Here is a 27210-nt window from a genome sequence, read left to right as displayed (position 1 = left end):
AAGGATAATGCCTTTTACCTTTTAATATTAATGTGAGATGATATCTGTAAAAAACTTAAAATATAATAAGTACCTTTTCAACCCTCATTGCAACTCCCTGTGTAAAGTAGCATAAAACAGAATGTATGGTCAATACATGTTAACTTCAACCCAATCAAGTGGTTGCTAACTGTATTAGTCATATAAATATAGGATTTTTCTCAGCCTCTTGTTAATCTGAACCTAGCATTTGCAACAAATCAAAGAAAGAACCAAAGGTGATAGATACTTAGATTTAGAAATGTGCATAGAAAAGGAAAGTTGGAGATGCTGGTGAAAGTGGGTATAGCAGCAGGAGTACAAGAAGAGAGGTACTGTTTGAATGAAAATGTTCATAAATAACTAGAGACTTGGAAAAAGAAATTGATAGGGAGAACCAAGTTTTAAGATGGTTTGGAAATGAAAACTGAAATTGCGCTACTATGATAGCCTTCTATGAATCTTAGTGAGAAGGGGGAATATGCCTGCGTGAAACTTGGTAGTTTGGGAAAGAATTTTAATGAAGATTGCTTTCTGGGAGGAATGTCATTTGTTATGTTTATCTTGGGATATTTGCTGCTTAAGTTATATATGAAAACTATCATATTGTCTATATTTTGAGTGTATTTTCTCATGTAAAAGAGTTAAATGAGATAAAGATATGGAGTGAAATATATTTTCATTGTATTGTATTTAGAGCTCTATGCATGTAATTTTGTTCTAAAGTTTACTGTATTTTGACAACACATGCTTACATTTAACAGCCAAAATGGCTCAGGCACCAACCAATCAAATGTGAGGTCACATGAAACAGAATGGACACCAACTGGTGCATTTGTGCAGACAACCTGAACATATCAGTTGTGGATACTAGTTATTGGATATTAATTTTCCAGCTGGATATTAATTTTCCAAAAAAGGCATAAACTCTAACTGTTGTATTTAATAAAAATAGTTCATTGAAAGTGGCCATATGAAATTACAACATGGGCTAAAATTACAGCAAATGGGGATTTTTATTTTTTAAGTTTCAAGTAGTTGTCTCTAGTACTGCTGCAGCTCTTTGAAGAAGAGAAAGAACATTAAAAACAAAATCTCATTCTTTATGACATAGAATCCCCATGATTCATGAAACATGACTGCTGTTTTAATCATTTTCTTATACCTAAAATAGAAAAAACAAAAACAAAAACAAACAGGGATGATTTGGGATTTATGTGTACAGGTTGAGAAGAGGAAAGAAAAGATGACCTGTAAAGAACAAGCTGGTCATGCCCCAGCTTCCTACCAGCTGCTTTTGCAGCTCTTCTGCTCTGTTAGAATCCATGGCAGAGTAAAACTGAGAACAACTCATTTAACATGGCTATCTATAAATCAGAGATTCTGCAGACGAATGAATATAGAGACATGAAGGTTCCTGAAAAAGCAAAAGTCCATCAAAGGCATATTCTCTGTTTTGCTTTTAAGACATACAAAGGTTTAAACAAATATATTGAAAATATTATTTCTCCCATTTTTAACAATAAAGGTAAATTATCTTCATTCATATTCTGACAGTATTAAAAAGCATTGCAAAGAACAATTGTAGATTCCCCAGTAATGTCTTTGGCTCAGAAAATATAAAAAATAATCACAAAGGTCTGTGCATGATGGAAAGATTTAGTGGTCACTATTTTCTGCTGAATGGGAAAACCACAATATAGGAAAGCCAAATGCAGACAGGGACATAATCCTGTTTCAACATTCCTATTTGGCTTGCTATCAAAGCCTTGACAATCTAACTAGGCAAGTTGTATTTAATTAAATTTTCCTTGCCATAAAATTGTAAGGGTGGTATTGCCAAAACACAAAACAATGTTTTTCAATCAGCAAAAGTAAAATGAAGTTTAGCATTCTTAGATGTGATTTGTCACCCAATGAAGAGACTAAACCTTTCAGTAAGTATATAAGCACCAAAATTATATTACAATCAACTCGGAAGATTATAAAATTATAATCAACTCAGAAGAAAAAAATGATTAGAAACGATTTGTTATTTTAAAACATATTTATAAAAAGAGAGACTGAACTCACTTCCATTATTAATTTTAACCCATGTGTATGAATCAAAGAGGAAATAAAATAACCTAAAAAATACAAGTAATTAATGTTAAAACAAAAGAAAAGTAGCACTCCCTAAAACTGAGATAGTAGTTTCTGGAATTTTTGACAATGCTCTTCTCCCCATATTTGTAGCAGGGACTTCAAAAGTATCATAGCCTTTTTTTCCTTAGTAAAACCTAGTAGAAACTTTAAAATACTTTATGATATAATATTTTACATCAGCTAGACTCATGTTTAAAAGGTGCAGAGAGAAAACCTATTTTCATCCTTGTAAACGTTACAAAAGACATTAGTCATCATGGTAATTATAAGGCACAGGTTTGGATACAATCCTGAGCATTGTGGCCAATAAGAGAATCTGCATCTGTTCTAAAATGACTTAAAAATCTGAAGCCTAAAACATAATGCAAGAAAACAGGTGTTCAGAAGAAACGCTCAACTTCAGAAGAAAAATGTACCCAATTTTAAAAAGATGGCTTCTTATAATTTTTTTTTTTTTTTTTTTGGTGGGACCCTTGCTGGTGGCCGAGATTCAAACTGGCGCTACCACCAGGGCATGCCCATTCTTATAATTTTTTTAAAGATTTATTTTTTTTAATGCAAACAAGAACTGGGGTGTAGACCAGAGGTGTGGATGGTGAGAGGATTCATCAGGGAGAGAGGGGAGCAGAACAGGCAGATCTACTGAAAACATATTGCTGAGGGGAAGCCAGGGATCGAACTCCTGCTACAGACTGTGTCTTTAACCCCTGTGTCACCAGGGAGAGCCCAGCATCTTATAATTTTTAATAGCATTTAAATATCACAATCTTTTCTATGGAAAATTGAAACACAGTAGTAACATGTTCATTGTATGGGTTCAAAGATAGTTCATTAACCTAAATATTTGAGTTATTTTAAATATTAGTTACATTTCAAAAAACAAAAGTCTCCAATGCACTCTAGCAATTAATATTTACTAAGAGAAGACAAGGACATGAAACTCAAGCCAGATGTCTGATGGAATACAAATATCCATTCTAAAAACTCTAATAAAAATCTCCCTTCATGGGGTAAAGGCTTTTGGCTATTATACAGAAAAGTACCACACGTGTCTTTTCTCAAATGCATTATAGATCAGGCTCATAATCTTTCCTTCCACAAAAATGGCACAAGAATTGATTTCAATTATCATTTAATACTTATTTCCTTCTCCTGTCAAAAAAATGTTCTATACACATGAAATTGAAGGTTGGCAACCTGAACTCATTTATGGAACTTTTAAGGATTATTGATTTACCAGTGAAGTTTCTAGTTCTTTCATTGTAACTGGAAGGATGCCTCAGAGTCTGAATGAGATGTTCAGATGGACTGGAATGCTGATAGGAGTAGTAAAGACTGATGGAAATAAAAGCTTCTCAAAAATTTGCCAACATGATTTTATAAATTAGGTTAGCATGATTGATTATACATGGCCAAAATTTCTCATGTAGCAGTGAACTCACAATTCTTAATACTTTTTGGGCACCCTTCCTTATCCTTGATATGTAGGCATAAGGATTGGAAAAAATGTGAGGTAATTTAAAAATAAATTGTATATATATCTTTGGAAACTAGAAACTATTTTACGTACACTAGGGTTGTTTTGTTTGCAATGTTATGCCAACATAAATGCTGCAAGAGTTTGTTTATTTAAGTCTCCATGTTTTCAGTACAAATACATGTTTTCTTACATCACTGTTAATTTTTGCACAGTATTTGATTTCTCCTCTTGGGTGTTTTCAATATATTTTGAACATATGCCTTTACATGAACATTTATTTTCCTACACAACCTCTGTTAAAAGGACAGACCTGGGGCTCCTCTGGTGGTGCAGGTGGTTGAGCAAAGCGCTGTGAAGCTGTCCATAGCCTCTGCAGCGCCAGTTCAATCCCAGAATCCAACATGGCGCAGCAGACCTCTTCTGTCTTGCCCACTGCTCCCCTCAGCAATGTATTTCATCAGTTTGCCTTTTCTGTTCCCCGCTCTGTCTCTGGTGAATCCTCTCACCCTCCTGCAAATCTGGCCTGTACCCCGGCTCTTATGTAAATAAATAAATAAAAATTAAAAAAAGAAAAGACAGACCCATCATAAGGAATAACATACTTATCAAAGCACGAACACAGCTATAGAGAACCATAGAAGAGAATGCTTTCAGTGGGGGAAAAAAATTAGTAGTTTTTTTTCATTAAGCAGTAATCCACTCACAACCCCCAGTCCAGTCCTACATATACACTTTCTATTATATGTTGCCATTACTTTCCTCTACAGCAGCTTGTGGACCTTGAAAAACTATAATGTTTTGCCTTCTATTTTTAAGAAAATGGCTACAAAATTATGGACACATATTAGGCATGAACTTGGATCTCTTGAATGAGTAAAGCAAGCTCCACCAACTGCAAAGTTTTAAAAGCTGAAAATACTACAAATATCACAAAATCCTGAAAATAATGTCATGTTTTAATTAATTAGCTATCTGATATGCCCTATAATGTTTTTTTTTATAATTTTTTAAAACGATGGCTTTATTTTTTTATTTTTTTATTTCTTTAAAGATTTATTTATTTGTTTGTTTGTTTGTGTATTTATTTATACAAGCACTGGGTACAGTCAGAAGCGCGGGAGGGTGAGAGAATTCACCAGAGCCAGAGCGGGGAGCAGAGCAGGCAGAGGGACCAAAGTACATTGTTGAGGGCAGCAGCAGGTGGCAGGAGAGGTCTGCGCGCCATGTGGGACCCTCCTCCAGTGGCCGGGGAGCAGCCAAGGATTGAACCAGCACTGCAGAGGCTGCGGGCAGCTTCGCAACCCAGCGCTCAACCGCTGCGCCACTGGGGAGGCCCCTAATGTTTTTATTTTTTGAAGAAATTTTTCATGTAATTCAAATAAACACCTAATTTGACAATTTTATGTATTATAATATATTATAATACATTCTATAGAAATTCATTCTTCTCCTCTAGTATAGTAATAAAAAATATGTTATTGATAATTTGGAAAAGCTTTAGTTTCACAACTCATTGCTAGTTTTATACTTAGGATTATATATCTCAAATTTAGGAAAATCTCTATTGTTTCTTTTTCAGTATAGCTGAATGATATGAAGGGATCTTCACAGAACAGAGCTGATTCAATACAATTCAAATCTTTCTTCTCCACCACTAACCACATACACCCAGCACCAGTGCCAGAGTTCACAATTAAATAGTAGTCAGACCTTTGCCATCCCTGAGTATTTATGTCATGATACCAGGTGAGATAAGAGTATTCCTAGAATCATTTTCACAATTTAACATTAGCAATGTCTAAGTTATATAAATAAAAATGTTCCACTACACCCAACTAAATGAATCTCAAATTCAAACTCTATAATGCAATCTCACAAATTATTGTGCCCACAATAATTGATAGTTTTTATTTGTATAGCTCTTTCACCTACTTTATTAGGTTCATCTCCAGCTATATTTATGTATGTATGTATTTATTTATTTATTTTTAGTGCAATTGTAAATAAGATGGCTTTCTTAATTTCATCTTCTTCTATTACATTATTTGTATATAGGAAGGAAACTAATTTTGTCCTGTCGATTTTATATTCTGCCACTTTGCTGAGCTGGCTTATTGTTTTAATTAGCTTTTCCATGGAGCCTTTGGGGTTATTTATGTATATTATATCAGCTGCAAATAATGATAGCTTTACATATTCTTTCCCAATTTGGATTCCATTTATAGCTTTCTCATTCCTAATTGCTCTAGGACTTCTAATACTATGTTGAATAGTAATGGTGAGAGTGGACATTCTTGTCTTTTACCAGATCTTAGTAGAAAGGCTTTCAGTTTTTCACCATTGAGAATGATACTTGTTGTGGGTTTGTCATATACGACTTTTATTATATTAAGACACTTTCCATTTAGCCCCATTTTTTTCAAGGGTTTTTAATCACACATGGATACTGAATGTCATCAAATGAGATTTCTTACTTTCTCATGTGCTTTATTCTTTCCTTTTTGTTGATATGGTGAATTACATTGATTGATTTTCGGATGTTGAACCATCCTGTGTTTCTGGTATAAATCCTATTTGGCCATGGTGTATAATATTTTTAAAACACTGCTGATTTGGTTTGCTAAGATTTTATTAGGGGACTTTAATATCTTTCTAACAATATCATACTTAGTTTCAATTCAATTGCTGCTACCAAATGCTTTACTTATAACTGTGAAGGTAAGATATATTTAAGGAACCCTTTCTGCCTTTAGGATGTAACTGTAAGTGGGGGAAGAATAAAAATTATTTCTAAGAGAAGGTAGAGTAAGATAAAATCCCTCCATAGTAACTAAATCTTAATCATTAATTGCTAGACAAACTCTTGTCTCTCCCACTAGGTGGCATGCTTCTGAGAGTAGAGACAATCTCTATAATCAGTTTTGTTATTTCCAGCACTTAGTTTCTGGAGGTATTGAGCTCTTCATAGTTGGAATTATTCATGTAGGATCTGGGAGGTGTCTTTTTTTTTTTTTTTAAAGATTTATTTATTTATTTATACAAGCACTGGGTACAGTCAGAAGGGCGGGAGGGTGAGAGAATTCATCAGAGACAGAGGGGAGAGCAGAACAGGCAGAGTGATGAAGTACACTGCTGAGGGGAGCAGCGGGCGGCAGGAGAGGTCTGCACACCATGTGGGACCCTCGCCCAGTGGCCGGGGATCGAACTGGTGCTGCAGAGGCTGCGGGCGTCTTTGCAGCCCAGCGCTCAACCGCTGAGACACCGAGAAGGCCCAGGATCTGGGAGTTGTCTTAAACATTGCTTACAGCATTTAAAAACTGACTAGTGGTGTGAAATATAAATGATGTACATATAAGTTTAAAACAAATACTACGTAGGACATTTTATGGCTAGATTATATATGGCTATATTTACAGGCTTTGCACACAGAAAACTAGGTAGAAAGCTCAATTCCAGGATAGAATGTGCTCATCTACTAAAACAGTTCATCAGTAACAGTTTATTAATGCTATCATCAGAGTAAGTGGAACTTGGTAGGTTTTCAATGGCTTGAGTGTTAGTGGATTCTATTTTAATTTATTGCCCACTGATAGAGTTGATCAGCTTAATATTTTATTGTGTGAGACTTGTTCTTTTTAATCTACTCTTTCAATTCCTAGTCCACTTCAATCATGATGATAGATCTGTAAAATGATCTTCTCAGCAGAAGGTCAGTTAAAAGAGGCCTTAAAATATTTAAAGTCTGCATTGGGGAATGTAACAAACTAAAATTCACATTTATTTTTTTTCAGACTCAGCTAACATTAATGATGGTTTTAAACAGCAATCTCATTTACAGTAAACTGTTTCTTGTAAGGCAAACTGCAAGGAGTGGATTTGATTATCTATATACATTCTATGTGGTCAGAAACTTAATGCTGAGACTCAGCAGGGGAGAAAGAGAAGTCTAGAGAGTGAATTGGCTCATAGTGTCATTTATAATAAAGGGAGCGTTTCCTAAGAAATTTTATCTGAAAGTTAAGGACTCCTTTGAGATTTCTACCATCAACTCAGTATGGTGTTATTATTTTGTTATTGAGACACTTAAACTTTTGCTTTTTTTACCCCTTAGAGAGGAATCAATAGTTTAAAATTAGAGCAGAGCATAGCAGCTCTTGAGTATTAATCTGGGTTTTATGGAGACTTCAAAGATTCCTGTCAACAGCTTATCAGTCATGTATTAAACTTTGTATGTACTCACTGGATCTCTTTCAGGAAAAATAAATTAAAATGTTTTAATAAAAACATAAAAAGGTTTTAAAAACAGTATACATGATTTCCTATAACACTCAGTATATTATCAAAGAAAAATTTTGAGAGTCTTCCAAGCTCATAACATTTTGTCCTTCTCTGGAAAATAGTGTCTGCCCATATTACTCTTTGGAATTAGGTCTCTAATAACCAAGCTCATATTGTATGAATCTCACTCCTTATCGATCCTTATGTTATCATACCTTAACCACGGTGGCTTATCCTAGCTTTGATTTCTAGAAACTTCTACCCTATATAGTGGCTAGTGTTAGAGACCTGACAAGCCTGGGTGAATATGATTCTCTTACCTGGAGATCTAGATTAGGACTGAGAGATAATGAGTCAGTTGGTATCTATAGATTGTTAGAACTGAACAAGTAAAACAATTTGTGCTGGGCCATGTGGATCAGAGAGACCAAATAACTGAATTTTCAGAATAAAAAGAAATTGAAATATATGTACAGAGAAAACAGAGCTGAGGTAGGGGAGAGATTCCTAATAGTTCTCATTCCTTTTTCCAGACTTAAGTCTTGATGGTATACCGATTACTGAATTTTATGACACCACAGCCATATAATGACCTCTCTCAGGTTTGCTTACTTGTTTACTGCAAAAAGAATAACAATTCCTTTTGATAACTGCAATCAATAGTCCCTAATTCATTCACAAAATGTAGGTAAATAACCGGGTCTTCAATGGGTTCATAACTAATTCAGGGCAGAAATTAAAGAATAAATAATGAAATCTTACATAATAGTTACCTTTGATTAAATGCCTATAATGTTCTAGGTATTTATGAATGGTTATATTATACATGCTTATGAATATTTATTTCTATTCTTCAACACAGTCTTGCAAGACTGAAATGATTACCCCATTATATAGAACGGAGATTCAAGACTCGGGGTGTTACACAGCTAGTGACACAGCTAGTGACACAGGTAGAATTCAAACATCAGGATGCTGCTGTCTGTTTGGAAAGTCAGGTCCTCTTTATCAAGCAACAAAACTCTTTTCTGAAAGTCAAACACCTTCAACAGGATCTCAAACTGAAATTTCAACTCCCCCCTCCAACTTCTCATTTCAATAAATGATGCCTCAATTTAACCCAATTATTCTGTCCAGGGTTGAGATTACATTCAATTCACAAAAATTATTTTACTCCTTTTTTTATATACACCATATCTCTATGCCATCATCAATTCCCAACACTATTTTCACAGGCACTCAGAATCTGAGCACCCCCTCCAAGTCATCATTTTATCAATGGGGGATATTGCAATGAGTTATCACCAGTCTCCCTGTTTCCATCCATGTGTCCAGCCCCCCTCACATATTCTATTTTCCATGAAGCATAATCTATTTAAAATATGAATATTAAAAATTTGAATTTGATCATATCACTTTCTTGTGCAAAATGAAACTGCAAAATGTATTGGCCTGTCAGCCCCCGATAATATCTACTACCTTCTCATACCTTCTGCTCTAACGCTGTGTTTCACTTGATGTTCTCCAAATATTTCAAATGGGCTCCAAGTCAGGGAAGTGATACCTGTTGTCTCCTCTACAGCTCCTGGCCAGGACCCTCATTTAATGTACGCATTTGCGTAAGTCTACACTTCACAGAGACTTTCCCTAATTTTTATGGTAGTACTCTCCCTTCCTCTATCTGCAGAGCATTTATCTCTACATGTCATTACTTCATTTATCTACTTATATATGTTTGTCTTCTGTCTCCTCCCAGTAAAATGTAAGTTTTATGGAAGCAGGTATTGCTCTGCTTTATTCATAGCTATACCTCCAGAAACTTCAAATGGAGTATGAAATAAGATAGAGGTTCAGTCAGTGAGTGAAAAATAAAATAAAGGGGCTAAGATACATTAAAATTGAAGTAAAAAGTTGACATTACATGGTTGTAAATATTTTCTTTAACTTATTCTAAAAGCTACTCTCCCTTTGAGATTCCCTCACTCAAGAGTTTTTTAAAAAAACTCTTTATACTTTTGTAGCTATTCTTTATGTGTTTTGTATTCCAATGATTAATTTACTATAAATGTTGGTGATAATCTCCAGTGGTTTACCAACCTTGTTCTCTTTCATAGTATCCTACATGCTGAGTAAATTCTTTGATTAATAACAATGTTGAGCATTATTACTTGAAGACATCTCTCTTTTACTTTTTGAAAAGGATTTGACTGAGCCTCTGTTTGGCAGGCAAAAGCACCACAGTGGTAATATTCATAAATAAGGTAAAGCTATAATGTCCCTCATTTATTAAAAATCAATCCCATCATCCTTATTACAGATTTGTAATTCATTCATTTAACAATGATTTATTTTGCACACACTGTGACTCAGGAATGAGGTGGCAGAAACAGGACATGGCTCAGTTTTCCCGACTATGGACTTGGTTACAGGGCTAGACTTGATTACTTGTTTTGTGCTTCTGTTTTTTCAATTTTCAGACAGTCTAATATTTTAAATATTGACTTTACATGAAATATATTTTAGATGATCACATTAATCCTTTTTCAGTAGAAATGGATTTCTAAACAATAATCTGTCTTCATTCTTATGTCAATATTTCCATTCAGGAGGTAACATTAAAAACTACAGTATATATACTCTAAGAATGAACATATCCTTGGTGACACCTCTGAACTATGTATACCCTACTTTAGGATTAAGTTTTGCTTGGTTATTAACCAGTCCATAAAACACTTAGAGGTTCTGAGTGCCCAGCATGTAACTGGGACTGTCCTCGATGAGTTTACCCTCAATGAATATTCATTCACAGAGGACATTTATGAGGAGAGTATGTCTATGGGTGGTTGAATGAAAATAATAGCTAGATCAGAGGATGAGCATGGTGCAGAGGTTACAGTCAAAATTAATTTGCTTCATAGCATGATCTTGCTGGCATCAATTCAATTTAACAGAGTGGACTTACTCTGGCTATGAAAGTGAATAGGGAACATCCATTTTATAATTTTCACAATTTTGCAGGAGAAATGGATACAGGGATTAGAATGCAATGTGATCAGTAGAAAACTATCAACCTGGATGAAAGTTCTCAGTGCATCATATAGTCTATGGGAAGCAAGGGGCATGCTGACAGACATAGCATTTCTTCTGTTCATTTGATTATTTTGAGGTCTCTATATCTACTAATCCCCTATTTTTTTCATATTGTGAAAGAGAAAGTAAGGACATCTAAATAAAAGACTAGTCACATGGAATTACATTAATGCCAAGTTTTAAAATATAATCACATTGTAATTGTCAAATACCCCTTTCCTTAGTGAGTTTTATGTGGAATCCCAAGTCTTCCTTGAGAGGTCCTGTTGGTCAAGCTGAACATACAGTTAGGCAGGGGGCCTCTCACCAGGGCAAAAGTCCTGATATGAGGAACATACTAGGAAAGCCAATATCTGCTGAAAACAGCAGGCAGACATTCATTATGGCTAGCTTAGCAAGATCAGCTAGACTAACTTACATATAAGAATTAGCAGAATATTAGGTAAGAATAGAAACTAGAGATAGTATGGAGTCCCCCAAGTGACAGCTCCTGGGCACTCCATCCTAGCTTGCACCAGGACTAAGATGTATCCCAGATATCACACCCCCTGTAACGCATCCCCACACATGTGAATTCCTCACTTGCTCATCCATCTTCTCTGAACCTGGTTCTAATTCAATACAAGACTGCCCATTGATCTGGCTGCACCTTTTAAGTGTAAGCCCCTCTAAAGTGACTTGGACTTTGAGTTATTTTTCCTTCGTCCTGTGTCACTCCCAATGCTGTCACTCTGGGAAGCAACAGTTTTACGCTAGTCTTTGTCATGTTCCCGGACAACATGATGATTATATGATGATTATATGATGATTCACATTATATTCATGCTCATTTCCATTTTGAAACTGATCATCATGTAAAGATAAGAAAACCTCAGGATAGTTTGATTCTTAAAATGCAAAGCTATTTATAAGATACAATAACCCCAATGATGGCACCTGTAAAAGGAAAGCTTCTTTCAAAATGCTCTCGTTTAAACACACTACTGAAATCCTGTTGCAAATGACATTTGTTTTCTGCAACAAACATCATCTGCTATATTCATGGTATGGAAGTGTCTTTGATGCTTAGCTTGTTAATCAATTTAATTCTTCCTAACAACTAATTTCTCAAGGGTACTTACATATTCTTCATAAGCCTCGTGGGCTGGAGGGGGAGGTGCCCTGTATCCTGGCAGTGTTGGTGCCCCCCGGGCTCTTGGAGTAGGGACACCTCTTGCCACAGGGGGAACTGGAAGAGCTCCACGGGTCACAGTGGTCCCTCGCGGAGTGAGAACACCTCGTCCAGGTGGTGGGGGAGGAGGAACAGCACCCCCGCGACCCCTAGTAGAAACAAGTCATGTACAAATGAGAAACAAGTGATGAGGGACAGGAACTAAAACAGACAAATCTCTCATCTCACAATCTTTATACTATGAGTAGAAAACTCAATTTGTATCTGTGTGCTTGTGTGTATGCGCTCCATTGAGATTCTTTTTTTTAAGATTTATTTATTTATGCATATAAGAACTGGAGTACAGGCCAGAGGTGTCGGGGTGTGTGTGTGAGAGGATTCACCAACGACAGAGTGGGAAACAGAACAGGCAGATCAACTGAAATACACTGCTGAGGGGAGCAGCGGGCACGTCAGGAGAGGTCTGCTGCACCATGTGGGTAGGTCCCTGGCCGGGGATCAAACTGGTGCTGCAGTGGTTGTAGAGAGCTTCATAGGCTGTGTCTGAACCCCTTCATAGGTTGTGTCTGAACCACCAGGAAGGCCCCCCTCCATTGAGATTCTTTAGGATGCAAAGTATGTGCACATCGTACAAAACAAATTTTATAAATACTGATTACTTATGTAAACCATGTAAAATACCTTGATATTTTCTTTAAGAAACAAAAACAAATACTATATCAAAGCAAACAAAAGACAACTCACTCTAATGTTATTGCAAAATTTTCAGGAAGACTCAAATTAGTGCATCAGCTAATAGATGTCTCACTGGGCATCCATGAAACTGAGCTGCTGAATGTCATTATCTACTCCATGCTGGAATTTATTGACAGCTATCTGCAATGCTGTCATTTACAAAAAAAAGCAACTGCACTTTAATAAAATGTGGAAATCAAACCATACTGATATCATTTTGCTTAGTACAGTAGCTTAAGGTCTCAGTCACTTGAAATTACAACTCATTGTCTCTGATTTATCATCATGCATGTAACACACTGCCTGATACAGTTCTTGCTCTAATTTATTTTCCTCTGGTCCGACAGTGCTAGTGAAATACATTAATACTCTGCAATAAACAGAATAGACTGAATGTTCTGTAATGCAGTGTTTGACACAAAAATAACTTGTACTAAAAGCCTAAGATCAAATGGTTGCAGTCAACTTTTATGGTGTTCTCAGGTCTTTGGAAGGTTGAGTATTTGTCTGAAGTCTTTGGGAAAAAGCATGGCTATTTCACTTTCTATTATGTCTGAAAGTTTGGCCTCCAGAAAGCAGTGCTTTCAGCAGGAACACTAAAGCTTTGGGAAAAATGATGATCATTGGGATGTCAACAGTCACACTGTTTGGCTGCACCCACATATGGGGGATGTAGGTTATGCTTTCTCCTATGAATAGCAGTCAGCTGGCTCTTTCTTCCTTGCAGAGTATGAGCTTTTATGCGTGCATAGTAAGAATGCTGGCAAAGCTTTTAAAAGTTTTAAATAGATTAGAGGGCTGATGAATAGAGAAATTATCAAAGAATTTATTGTGAAAGCTCTCTCAGATTAGGAGAAGGTGAAATACAAAAGGCCCAAAAGGTCCAATGCTTGCTTCAAGCACAATATTGCCAGAAATACAGTATATTATCATGACAATATATAAACACATCTATAAAAAAGGATATAAAGACCAGCTTTACCTTCACTGGGCCTCCAAGCACCTATCTATTTCCTCACAAGTCGGGTGATCATTCGCCCAAGTTTGCCCAGAATAGTTCTGATTTACAACTGTTGTTCTAGTTTCCTGTTCAGTTTAGCATTTTAACACTCTCCAAAGTATCCATGTGTGGGTAATAAATTATATGGTTATCCACTTTAAACTATAATCACAAGTCCTGACTGTGCCACTAAATAATCACAGGTAAGTATTATAACTCCCTAGGTCTAAGGTGAAACTTTTTCTAATGGGTAAAACCAGATTTTCATATCCGTAACAATTCTTTCTTCTTTAAAATTATATGATGCTTGCATCAAATATAATTTCTCATCCCATCCCTTCATTGACTGTCTTCCAGACTGTCCTAGCAAGTGTGTCTCCTGAATCTGCCTCATTACCTCCTATTCACTCTGTCCTTTCCTTGGAGTATTACCCATTTGTCCTTTCTCCAATTCAACTAACGATTCGCATCACCACTTTTAGGATACTGCCCTTGCTGAGTCCATACTACAGTCCTCTTTATTTTTCTAACTACTCTAAAATTCTCCATCATACCTTCTTTACCTCTTCCTGCTCACTTCTGAAACATGTAATCTAATTGTTGCTTCCCACATTGTTAAAAATGCTCTTGAAATCACCGGAGACTACTGAATTCCCAATGCACCGGATTCATTTAAAGTGTCCACAATGCTACTACCTCCCTGCTGTATTTATTACTGTGTACTTTTATCTGGAAAATGGCCTTTTTGGACTTTGATGATTCTGCTTTTTTCTGTGTTTCCTTCTTCTTTCTTACTCTCTAGCCTCTTTCCCTGACTTCTGAATTTCTGAGCCTTGCTTGGAATGTGGTTGTCCCCATTTTCTGTCCTCAATCCTATTTCTTTTTCTCAGGATGCACCCTGCAGTTACTAACTCTAATGTTGACTATTATCTCTTTCTGTCCTAAATTAGGCCGTGTCCTGGGCCATGCCTCATATCAAAGGTTCCTTAAATTGGGCCTCCCTGGTGGCGCAGCGGTTGAGCGCTGGGTTGCGAACCTGCCCGCAGTCTCTGAGGCGCCAGTTCGATCCCCGGCTGCTCCCTGGCCACCGGATGAGGGTCCTGCATTGGTGCGCAGACCTCTCCTGCCACCCGCTGCTCCCCTCAGCAGTATACTTCGGTCCTTCTGCCTGCTCTGCTCCCCGCTCTGGCTCTGGTGAATTCTCTCACCCTCCCACGCTTCTGACTGTACCCAGTGCATGTATAAACAAAACAAACAAACAAATAAAATAAATAAATAAACATGCCTCTATAAAATTAAAATAAAAAGTCAAAAAAAAAAAGGTTCCTTAAATTATTTGCATAATACAGTTACCTAAAAACCTCTGAGAAATTCCACAATCCAGGCCATATTCCAGGTCAGTTTAATTACAATTTCTAGAGGCAGGAAGACCTCAGTGATTACAACATACAAGCCAATTTTGGAACCACTACCTATGAGGATTTTGTAATTAAAATATTTTGACAAGCTTGTCATGTAGTCATTTCTAAGTCATTTTTAAGGTTGAGAACCAAGGCACAGAAAGGACAAGTCACCTGCCCAAGGTCACATTATCAATCTATAAAGCTAGGCTTAATGATCAGAATAATTATATACTTCATTTAACATGGTCTTTTACCTAAGCCTATTTGATAATATCATTACTCTTTCACTAGATTAGACATCAGAGAATTACCTTGGTCCTGGGCTACTCATTCTTTTCCAATATCTAGTTGGGCACTACTTTTTATAACATGTAATCTACAATCTAATCCCACATGTCCACATTCCAAGGGTTGTTCATTTCTGCCTTGGAAAATGGACTGTAATGGCTTCCTTGTTATACATGCATTTTTCTGTTTAACTCTTTCTGTCTCATTGCTCTAATACTTCTCTACCACCTATAGCAATGTCTGTTTAATATTTCTTAGAAAAAATATTTTTCCCTTCTTCAACAAACCCATTAGTTTTATGTTCGAGTTCTCATTGAGGTAACAAAAACATCCAAAATCTCTATATTTCATCTTTCACTGTTTGCTGTCACTCAGCATGTAGCGGTGATGTACGTTAGGGATATCATGTATCTTCTTTCTTCAATTAGTCGATATAAAGTATTATATATGTAAAACTTAGTTCTCTGCCATGCATTATTACTGAAAACTAGTTTGCAAAGATATATTTATTGAAATAAATCCCATTACTTAAAAGAAAATTCAGCGTATTAAAGAAGTTTAAAAACATTCCAGGAATCATCTTTGTGAAGGATAACTGAAAGGCTTAATAAAGTCATAATTTCATAAATAGATACAATTTAGCATTCACCAGTTCATGCTTGTGAAAACTTATCAGTATGATTTTCTGTAGTGTGAAGCTTTTTCCCTTATCCCTTTTTAAATGAGAATATATTCTTCAAGTGGTTTGAAACAGAAGACAACAGAGGTCTGGTCCATTTATTTTATTTAATGTTAATACCATCAATGATCTCAATATAGAATTGTATTGAGTTTTAAAAAGTTCAATTTTCAGCATTAATTTTTCTTTCATTTTATATGCACAATATCAGTTCTGTTTGATATAAGGGATATTCAATCACATATTTCTTCTAAAATATTTGTAAGTTTAGATCATTCTGCACTATTCTTTATTAAATCATTAAAGAAATTAAGATGTTAAAATCAAACTATTGAAATTGAAATTTTTTATTGTTGTCTCATATATGGCAAATATAAAATTATATTGAGGAACATCAATTACGAGCAAAAAATTTTTTCCAGTGATGATACTTATAATCGCATGAGTAGCTATTTAATTATTATTTTAAATGGCCAAAAGGTATCTAGAATAGAAAAAAAAATTCCCCCTCTATAGACATTCTAAATATAAGCTTAGATAACAGCATATAAAACTGCCAAAATTTACATTTTTTAACTACAAAAATGAGTTTCAGTATTTAAATCATAAGATTTTATAGATTCATGGTTGTTTACAATAATATATTTTACTACCCATCATGTTAAGTTTAGAAATGTATGTCCATAAAAATGTTGTCACATTAATATTAGAAATAAACAAATGTTCCTGAATAGCACAAAAGAATTCTATTTTTAAGGATAAAATTGTAAAGTATAAAAATGTAAAAATGTGCCTTTAACATTTTCATAAGATGTTCTTTTAATCAAATGTAATTTCCATAATTGTTGCATTTTACCTTTTGATAATAAGTTATTTTGATACTTATTTGGAAATATATCATTCTTAATTTATTTTCCTGTAAGCATAAAACTCTTCAGGTGTTTATAACATAAATGTTAAAAATAGGTGTTTTGATAATAGTGGTTGAAAATATTTGGGACATAATCAAAGAAAAAAATCAGCAATGTTGTTAGACTCTCTTATGATGATCTCAAGGCAATGCATGAAATAATATACTAGATCTGTGTCCTTTAGAGATTTGAAGGCCAACTATAATAGGGTGAAAAGAATGACTGAATTACATAGTCTGTATGTGAAGGCTATGAGTATTTTTTACTTTACCTCTTTGCAAACCAATTCTTTCTGTTGAAAGCTTTGACAAATTCATACCACTACAAAATAAATTCTAATGCAGAATGACTCCAACTTCTTTGCAAAGTGAACAATATCAAATAAAATTCTCTGATAACCAAGGACATTGCAAAGTCAAATGCATCTTAACTTTAAATATTTTTATCATCATTCATGCTTCTGGCTTTCTAGACTAGTGTCTATCTGTCTATCAATCAATCAATCATCTATCTTTCTATTTACCTACCTACCTACCATTCTATCATCTATCTAGCATAACCTATCTCTCTGGCATGGCTGTAGCAATTCAACGGTCACTGTAAGGCAGAGACAAAATGTATAACTTTCTCTTCAGGCAAAGTCATTCTGGTTCAGAGAGGCAAATGACTGTATCATCCGCATGCCCTCATCCTGGGGACAGAACCAAAAACTAGTAAGTAACATTTCTTCCTCTTAATTTCTTAAGATAGTAAAGAGCTCAAACTGTGAATTCTGGAATCAGACTGCCTGTGTGACCTTGAGAAAATTCCTAACATATTTCTGTACCTTAATTTCTAGCCTATGAGTAATACCCCTATTATGGAGAATTTGATAAGACAATTTATGAAAGTTCCTGTGTGCTTTATTAAGCATTTGTTGTTATTGTTGCTGATGTGATTTTTCTCTAGCTGTGATCATGACATAAAGCAGGTTAGCTAGAAAGATTGTCATCCTCCTCATTTGCTGTTAATTTATTTAAAGTAAGAACTAATGTACCTTGAAGGAGTTGTGGGAGCTATTCTGATCCCTCTGCCTCTAATACCTCTGCCACGACCAGAGTCTTCTGAGCCATTTAAGTAAGATAATTCACGTAGTTGTTCCTGACGAATTTCATCATTGTAGTCCTAAGAGAAAAACATAACCTGATGAGTGAAAACAGGGAATTGGGTCCTTAAAGCAGAACAAACAATAAGAAAAACAGTTTTTCTAGAACCTTGTATGCAAAAATATAAAATGACATAAATCTAAAATACTGTGTATATTTTAAGTTCTTATTTTTATATAGAGATATTGAAATTACTTTAAAAAATAAGGATGTACTGAGCAGGAAGTCACATGAAATTTGCTGGGCTATCACTTGATATGTTAGCAAGAAAAGGGAAAATAACAATATAGAGCAAAATCTTGAAATGTACCAAGGTTTTAATTGTTAACATGAGGATTACTGAAAAACAACTTTACTGGAATGAATGGTAGATTATGAATTACTGCATGATGTGCGAGTAAATTCTGATGCATAACCCAAAAAGGGGCAATCTCAGGTATCAATAGATCAATCCTGTAGTAGATACCGCACATGTGTTCAAATTTAAGTGGAAATTATAGTTTCAGACAACAGGGAAACTGTGCATCTAATGAATAATTGATAGGCAATGTTTAAAAACAAGAAATTTCTACATGTTCAAGCACTGGGCTGATGTAAGTGATAGTTGCAGCAGAAAGTAAATTTCATGGGATTAACCAGAGATTCAATAAAAGTCAAAGGGCCTGTCTCTATCGCTCATCAGTGTGCAAATGTATCAGTCACTTCCATAGGATGAAAAGAGTGCATCTGATTCACTAAAGATAAATGTTATCTTCAAAAACTTATCAGTATTATCTATTTCTTTTTTTTTTTTTACTAATACACACACATGCATATGCACATCTGGTTGTCCAGTACAAAACTGAGTAATTGGTTATTTTTGCCAAATGGCAATCTGATATTACTTTTTTTCCAGTAAACATACATTTTACTGAAACCAATGGAGTGAATTTTCTAGTGCTAAACAGAGGTCCAGGTATGAGACTAGAAATATTTGCAAAGAGCAGGCTAACAAAAATGATGTTTAAAGCTTAGTTGTTGGCCCCAAAACAAATGATGTTAGCTTAGCTCTGCACTTATGCATGTACATTAATATTCAATGAAAACTGACTACACTCATCCACACACCTCTATCTAGAAGATGGCAGGGATGCATTCAATATATAAGATTTCTAATGCACAACTTTATTTCATTTTCCAAAATCTGCCTTGCCTACAAGCAAAAGTACTAGTCACTTCAAGGCACTTATTTTCTTATTTTTAACATGTTGCTTTTATGTTTATCCTCTTCAGCCTCTGATTATAGTGATAATGGGCTCAACACAGTCGGCTGACAGGAGAAAATTGCAGTTTCTAACAAGTCATATATTATTCAATTTCTACCTATTAATTTTCACATTCAAGCAATAACCAAACAGAAAAAAATAACTTGTCTATTATTTTTATCAGGATCAGGGAATATGATAAATCTCTCCTTCTAACTGAAGTGATAAAAATTAAACATTAATTCCATAATTTTTCTATGTAATACTCCCAACTTGAAAGGGGACCTTCACAGCTTCTTATCTGAAGAAAATCCTTGGGCTTTCAGGGTCCTTATAAATTATTAAAAGTATTTTCATTTTGGCAACATTGAGGGTTGAAACACTAATGAAAATTTGCAGATGACTTCAATACATACAAACATTTACTTTGGAGCACATTTTTTTTTTTGTCAGAATCACAAAAAGTCATTATATGGACACAGTCTTACTCATTTTATGATGAATACAGGGGAGGGCAAGAGGAAGCAGAGGAAGGAAAGATGAGGAAGAAGGAGGAGAAATAAACCAATCAGATGGTATGACCAAATAATTCCCAATTTGCTCAGTTCTACATTCATATCTGGATAGGTTCCACCACATTGACTCTGGAATTGGCTATGTGATTTATCTTCATCAACAAGACAACAAAAAAGCAGAAAATTATAAAGGACTTGCACATTGGGGCTTGCTCTTTCTTGTCACTGGATACATTCTGCCAGCAGGTGAAGAAGCACAGATGACTTTCTGGTGTATGGGAGACCAGTTCTCACTTTGCTTCCCACCATGTGAATTACCAGACATGTGACTTGTCCATCTTATCTACCCAATACTGGGCAAGCTGATGGAGTCAGAAAGATCACCCACTAAACCTCAGAATGGAAAGAGATAAATACTAACTTGGTGCTTTAAGCCCGTATTATGGTTGGCTATTTTGTGTAAAAGCTAACAGATGCAGAGATCAGCAGAAGTATTAGAATCCAGAGTCAGAGAGGCACATCTCAGCAGTCTTTTGCTAGTGCCCTCCAAAAGGAGGGTTCACAGAGCCAGATGTGATTTGATCTATTTTTTTTTTTTTTTTGGACAAGGTGTAAGCATGGTCTAGAGGTAAATATAAGTGAATGCCATACTCTGGCATCACCAAACTTTTAATTGTTCACTTAAATTTCTGTCTTCAGAGTCTATGCTCACCAATCCAAGTGCAGACTGAATACAACTGTTAATCTTATTAACATGACTGACACTGCAACTAATTCATAGTGTACATAAAACATCTACTGTTGATATATTTATATAATCGAGTCTCTGATGAGCTTAGTTAAATACACTCTGTTTTAAGAAATGAATCATCTACCAGCATGAGGTCATTATGAGAATGCAGACCTCTAACTACAGCTATAATTGACTAATAATCCCAGTTGTTCTAAAATCCTATTCCTCCCAAGGTAATGTTACCCCTGAGCTTCATCTAGCCAAGACGCTAAAGTAGGCCCCTTCCTGGGAATCACAGAATTCCTCTAACTGTGCCTCCAAGACTCCCTGACAGTCTTGCTGAACTTCTCTTCAACATCAACACACCAAGCCAGTGAAGTCTGTTTTCACTTCTTTCCTTTAGGTCAGATATCAGCCTTCCTTTGCTTACTTTGTTCATCACAAGAGCATTTTCTATAATCATATCCTTATATGTTTAAGCTCATATTTAATCTGCCTCTTGGAGGACTCACTAACATATTGTGGGCTCAGTTTCAGAACATAATAAAGTGAATATAACAATAAATTGAGTCATCAATTTCTTTTGGTCCCAGCACATATAAAATCATGTTTACATTATACTACAGTAAATGAGCATTGGTTCTAACTTTTTAAATTCCTAAGTGACAGTAGTTTCCCACAAGAGAATCAGCCTGTCCTTTGAAACTTTCAAGAGTCACCCATTTACCTTGCCTCTTTACTATGAAAATCCTAGATGGCACCATTCCAAAGAAATATTGTCTTTCAAGTAAACAATGTCATTATTTCTACAAATGCAATATATGTTTCTATATTAAAAAATGTTTTTTTGCTAACACATGCTAACCATAATCTGAGTCATCAGCATTTTAGCATATTTTTTTGATCAGGGTCTTGCCTCAAAGTCGATAGCTGATGACTCTAGGATGGTGGTTGCTGAAGGCTGGGGTGGCCATAGCAATTTCCTAACATAAGACAATGAACTTTGCTGCATGAATTTATACTTCCTTTCACTTAAGACTTCTCTGTAGAACATGATGCTGTTTTATAGCATCTTTCCCACAGTAAAACTTCCTTCAAAATTGTAATCAATCCTCTCAAGCCCTGCCACCACTTTATTAACAAGTGATTGTAATATTCAAACCCTTTGTGTTCATTTCAACAATTTTCACAGCTTCATCAGGAGTAAATTCTATCTTATGGGCTAGCTATCTATCACTTTCTTGGCTCACCCATAAGAAGCACCCATTAAATTTTCATCATGAGATGGTGGCAATTCAGTCACATATTCAGTCACATATTCACATATTTGAATTACATTTCTCTTGTTATTTCCACCACTTCTTCAGTTACTTCCTCTGCTGAAGTTTTGAACCCCTCAAATTCATCCATGATAGATAAAATCAACTTCAAATCCCTTGTTCATATGGTATTTTGACACCTCCCATGTTTTAAATGGCATCTAGAATGGTTAATATTTTACAGAAAGTTTTCATTACTTTGCTTAGATGCATCAGAGGATCACTATCCATGGCAGCTATGACCTTGTGAAATGTAGTTCTTAAATAACAAGACTTGAATGACACAATGACTCTTTTATACATGGGCTGTTATATAGGAGTGTCTAAGGGGAGAAATCATATACTGTCTAAAAATGAAATTTAAAAAGGCATGAAAACAGTATTAATATTCTTGTACATCTACATCAGAACCCTTGGGTGATCAATGAAAGGAATCTTTTTTTTCCAGAAAAGAGGCTCTCAATAGTGGCTTAAAATATTAAGTAAAAAATGTTGTAAACAGATGTGCTGTCATCTAGGCTTGTTCGATTTATAGAGCAGGCAGAGTAGTTGTAGCGTAATTCCTAAGACTCTAAGGAATTTTGAAATAGTAAATGAGAACTGGTTTAAACATGTTAAAGTCATGAGTTACATTAGCCCCTCACAAGAGAATCAGCTTGTCCATTAAAACTTTGAAGAGCACACAATGACCTCCCCTATCATATATTATAAGAGTACCAGATGGCACCATTCCAATGTAATAACTACTCTAGATTGACACTCTGTTGTTTATTGTAGCCAACTTCACCAGTGATCTTATATAGCTAGCTCTCCTGAATAATTAGTTAGTCTGCAGTTTCTCTATCATCACTTATTGCTTCTCCTATATTTTTATGTTATGGAGACAGCTTCTTTACTTAAACCTCATAAGCCAACCTATGCTAACTTCAAACTTTTCTTCTGCAGCTTCATCACTTCTCTCAGCCTTCATAGAACTGGAAAAGTTAGACCTTGCTCTGGATTGGCTTAAAAAAATTCGTGACTAGTCTGTTCTAATCACACCACTAAAGCTTTCTGCATATCAGTAGTAAAGCTGTCTTGCTTTCTTACCACTTGTGTGTTCATAGGAGTAGCAATTTTAATTTCCTATAAGAACATTTTCTTTGCACTTACAAATTGGCTAACTGGCCAAGAAAACTAGCTTTCAGTATGTGTTCACTTTCAATATGTCTTCCTCACTATGCTTAATTATTTTAAACCTTGGATTAAAAGTGAATGACATGAGCCTCTTCCTTTCACTTGATCACTTAAAGACCACTAGAGGGTCATTAACTGGTCTAATTTCAGTATTCCTGTGTCTCAGGGAATAGGAAGGCCTGAGGAGAAAGAGAAAGACTAGGGAATGGAAGGTTACTGGAGCAGTCACAACACACACAATATTTATGGATTAAATTTGCCATCATACATGGATATATTCCTTGATACTCCAAAACAATTAGAACAGTAACCTCAAAGATGACAGAACACATACCACCACCAAATTTGATGAATCTCCAGGGAATTATGTTGAGTGAAAAAAAAATCCAAATGTTTGCATAATGTAACATTTCTTTCATACAACAATTTTGAGATGAAAAAAATTTTAAAATCAGTGGTAGACAGGGGTTAGGCATGGGAAGACATGAGCTGGGAGGGCATGAAGAAATGATATATGATGATAAAAGCAAAATGGGGGGAATCTTTATAGTGTTGGAACTTTATTTAGCACCTTCATTTGTTTTTTTTTTTAAGATTTATTTATTTATGCATACAAGAACTGGGGTGTAAGCCAGAGGTGCGGGGTGAGAGGATTCATTAGAGACAGTGAGGAGCAGAGCAGGTGGATCTACTGAAATACACTGCTGAGAGGAGCAGCGGGAGAGACAGAAGAGGTCTGCTGCTACATGTGCACATCACAGTAAGAAAGAAAGAATATGAACAACCACAAGAAATGTTAAGATCATTCTAGCGAGACGTGTATGGTAAGATTGAGACTGTTAGGGATAAAAAAATTTTTTTGGTCTAGAAATGGCTAGAAGTGTAATGGTACCATTAAAGAGAGAAAGGAATAAATGAAGAAAAATGTTTGGAGGTGAAGAATTTATAGATTTTTTGAATCATGTTAAATTTAAAATACCAAAGAGACATTGAGGGTTACCTTTAAATATATATATGGGTTGGGGAAGTAAATTTAACTGTCATCTACACACACTTGGGATAACTGAAGGGCAGAAACTGCATAAGAGAACAATAATGTAGTAACAAAAAATTTTAATGATAATTTTATCACAAATGTATATTACTAAAAATAATTAGTTGACTTACTTGTTGCAATATTTGGAGCATTAAATGTTAATTGACCAAGTCTTTTTAAAAACTCAGGTTTTTCTAAATAGGTAAGCAACAAAATATATATCAGTGCAATAATAGTAATGAAACATCTAAATATTTCAAATAAATGCAGAGGAGAATTTTCAAAAACATTTAAATGTAGGGATACTTGAAATTATAAATAATTATCCTCGAGATTGAATATATCCTGGGTATTGTTATTATAACATATCTATATATTATTTTGTAAATTCCAAGATCTACAACTTTACATTACAGTATTTATTTCCAGTCTATACTTAAGCACAGATCTGATTTTGAATCAATCTTTTATAACTAGCACATGAGTCTAACTGAAGCTAGAATATCCTGTTGAATATTTAATTGTTGCTTTAGTTATATAGAATCTTAAATATACAAATAAACAAAATATTCCAAGTTAACCTTGTAAAAGCTATTTTTTTCTGGCTTAGTCACCTTTATTTTATTTTGGAAATGCTATATTTTCAGAAATATTCCACACAGTAGCTACTTGAATAATATTGAGTTCTAAGATTCTGGAGTCATAAAATAATTATACATATGAATGGACAGTTGCAGATTTATGACATTTATATTTTTATGCTCAATTTGCTAATACAGCTGTTCATTAAGAAGAATAAAATAAGCTCATAAGTATTAATGATGATAGTTTGTATTGCTACCTTATTTTAATGTTATTCTATTTATTACTTCTGTATTAAAAGACATTCTAGAGATAAAGAGATAATAGACAAATGATCTTCTAAGACAAAACTTTATAAAGGACAGAGAAAGATAAAGTTATAATAATTCTTGATGAACCAAAAGTAAAACTAAATTACACACATTTAGAATAAGTAAATAATAAAAATCAACTTAATATACATATTTAATTTGTATGTAAAACCGGAATATTCAAATTTTAAAGATAAGGTGACTATATTATGAAGACAATGTTCTTATAAAAATGAAGTTATGATATGGATAAAATTTAAATGTTATCTTTGATAGGATTTCAAATTACTGGAATTCCACACTTTAAATAATAAATAATGCTATACTACAGCTTATAAAACATTTACACAATAAAAATATACCTTGCCATGTATGAGAGTTAGAGAGTGGTTTTAACATTGTTGATCTGTGCTTTTAGACAGCAAGCATTCAAATAGTAATCTTGATCCTCTCAATGAATGCATCAAGGTTCAAATAACACATGAATAGCACAGGAAAACATTTTTAGAATTGATCCAAATTTCAATATTATTATTCCTGTAACATCAAAATTTTTGTTTTGTTTTGATTTGTTTTTGCTACCAAAATCAGTTTTTAAAATTTGCTATCTTAAAATAGTAACAACTATATTCACAATAGTTGCTATATGTTCTTTTTGCCCAGGGTGAGGTAAATTCACCCTGTGAGACCATTGCATGAAATTCATGAATGCTCCTTTTTGCATCTTCGACAAGGCTCCCCCACTGTGACGGCATATGTTATAAACAGCATACACAAAAGCTCAGAGCAAACAGATGTTTAGATGTTCCTTGAAAGGACTCCTGTTCATCGTGTGCATATTTAATGTATATGCTTAATTTCCCAGTTACATACACTCATATCCATCTGTTATGATGGCAGTGTGCCCAAATACAAATTGGGAAGATTATTTCACTTGCGTATACTTGCCAGGTAATGACAGGTGTAGGTAGGCTACCTGGGGAAACAGTGAGGAACCACTTTCCTGCCAAATTCTTCCTCTGAGACTCCACCAGACACTCATGCTGCATGTTAAAACCATGGTGATAGCCACAGTAGCATGTGAACATGTATCTGGTTCTACCAATACCAAGACATCAGATGCTGTCAGGGGAGAGTTAAATGCAGATTGTAACATGTGTGGGCCATGACAAAGAGGCCTGGGATTTCCTCAGCCCCTACAAACAGGTTAGGAGACTTTCACTAGAGTAATAAACAAAAACATGCAGAAGGTAATGGATTCTGTACCCACTTCTTATCTGTAGCTGAATGTAGAATGGGTAAGAAGGTATTTCAGAAAATAACTAGTGCTGTACAGGATGGTATTTAGCAAGAAATTTTAGGCTATTAAATAACATCTCTCAGCCAACAGAGGGTGTGTTTTAAACAGCACAGACTTGGGGACAGAAAAACTCATTAACAAAATGTGGTCAAAGAAAAGTAAATTAAGATTTATTAGAATATTTTCAGTTCATGACTCTGCATAAGGTCTATAGAAAGGTTTTATAAAACTTACTTATCAAAGGAGATTGAATACCACAAAGGAGAAATGTGGAATTTGTATCTTGACTGCTAGTGATAGCAATTTCTTTACTTGTGAATGCTATCTCTTTTATTTCCATTGTTAGTCATATTGCACATTATCTAAAAATTATCAAAGAATAAGTTAATAATATACAAATGTAAAGGTTCAGCAGAATTATTGATAAAACTTATTTTTACTTTAGTAAACATTGAGCACTGACATATGAACTCTAGGAACCAACACCTTTAGAATGATCATCAAAAGGATTCATTTCTTTGTAAATATAACTTCACCCATCCTAACTAAAATCAGTCACTACCTCAGGTTAGATTCAGACTGGTAGATAAATATTTAGATAATATTAAAACAGAACAGACCATTATTCTAAAACTATCAAGGTCTATTTGT

The 27210-nt window shown here is 34.8% G+C and overlaps 1 protein-coding gene across 1 annotated transcript in view; it reads right to left on the bottom strand.

The window, feature by feature from the left end:
* KHDRBS2 (KH RNA binding domain containing, signal transduction associated 2) overlaps nucleotides 1-27210 on the bottom strand; it is a gene marked incomplete at both ends in the record, with an annotated part of 457143 nt that overhangs the window by 136395 nt on the left and 293538 nt on the right. Inside the window, 2 exons of the mRNA XM_084256497.1 lie at nucleotides 12133-12331; nucleotides 18235-18362. Of these exons, the coding sequence (XP_084112623.1) occupies nucleotides 12133-12331; nucleotides 18235-18362 (327 nt within the window). The remainder of the gene's footprint in view (nucleotides 1-12132; nucleotides 12332-18234; nucleotides 18363-27210) is intronic.

This window comes from Talpa europaea (assembly GCF_964194135.1).
Source record: "Talpa europaea genome assembly, chromosome: 2".
NCBI classification, from domain to species: Eukaryota; Metazoa; Chordata; class Mammalia; order Eulipotyphla; family Talpidae; genus Talpa; species Talpa europaea.
Note: the sequence above shows the minus strand (reverse complement) of the source record. Positions and strands in the feature narration are given on the sequence as shown.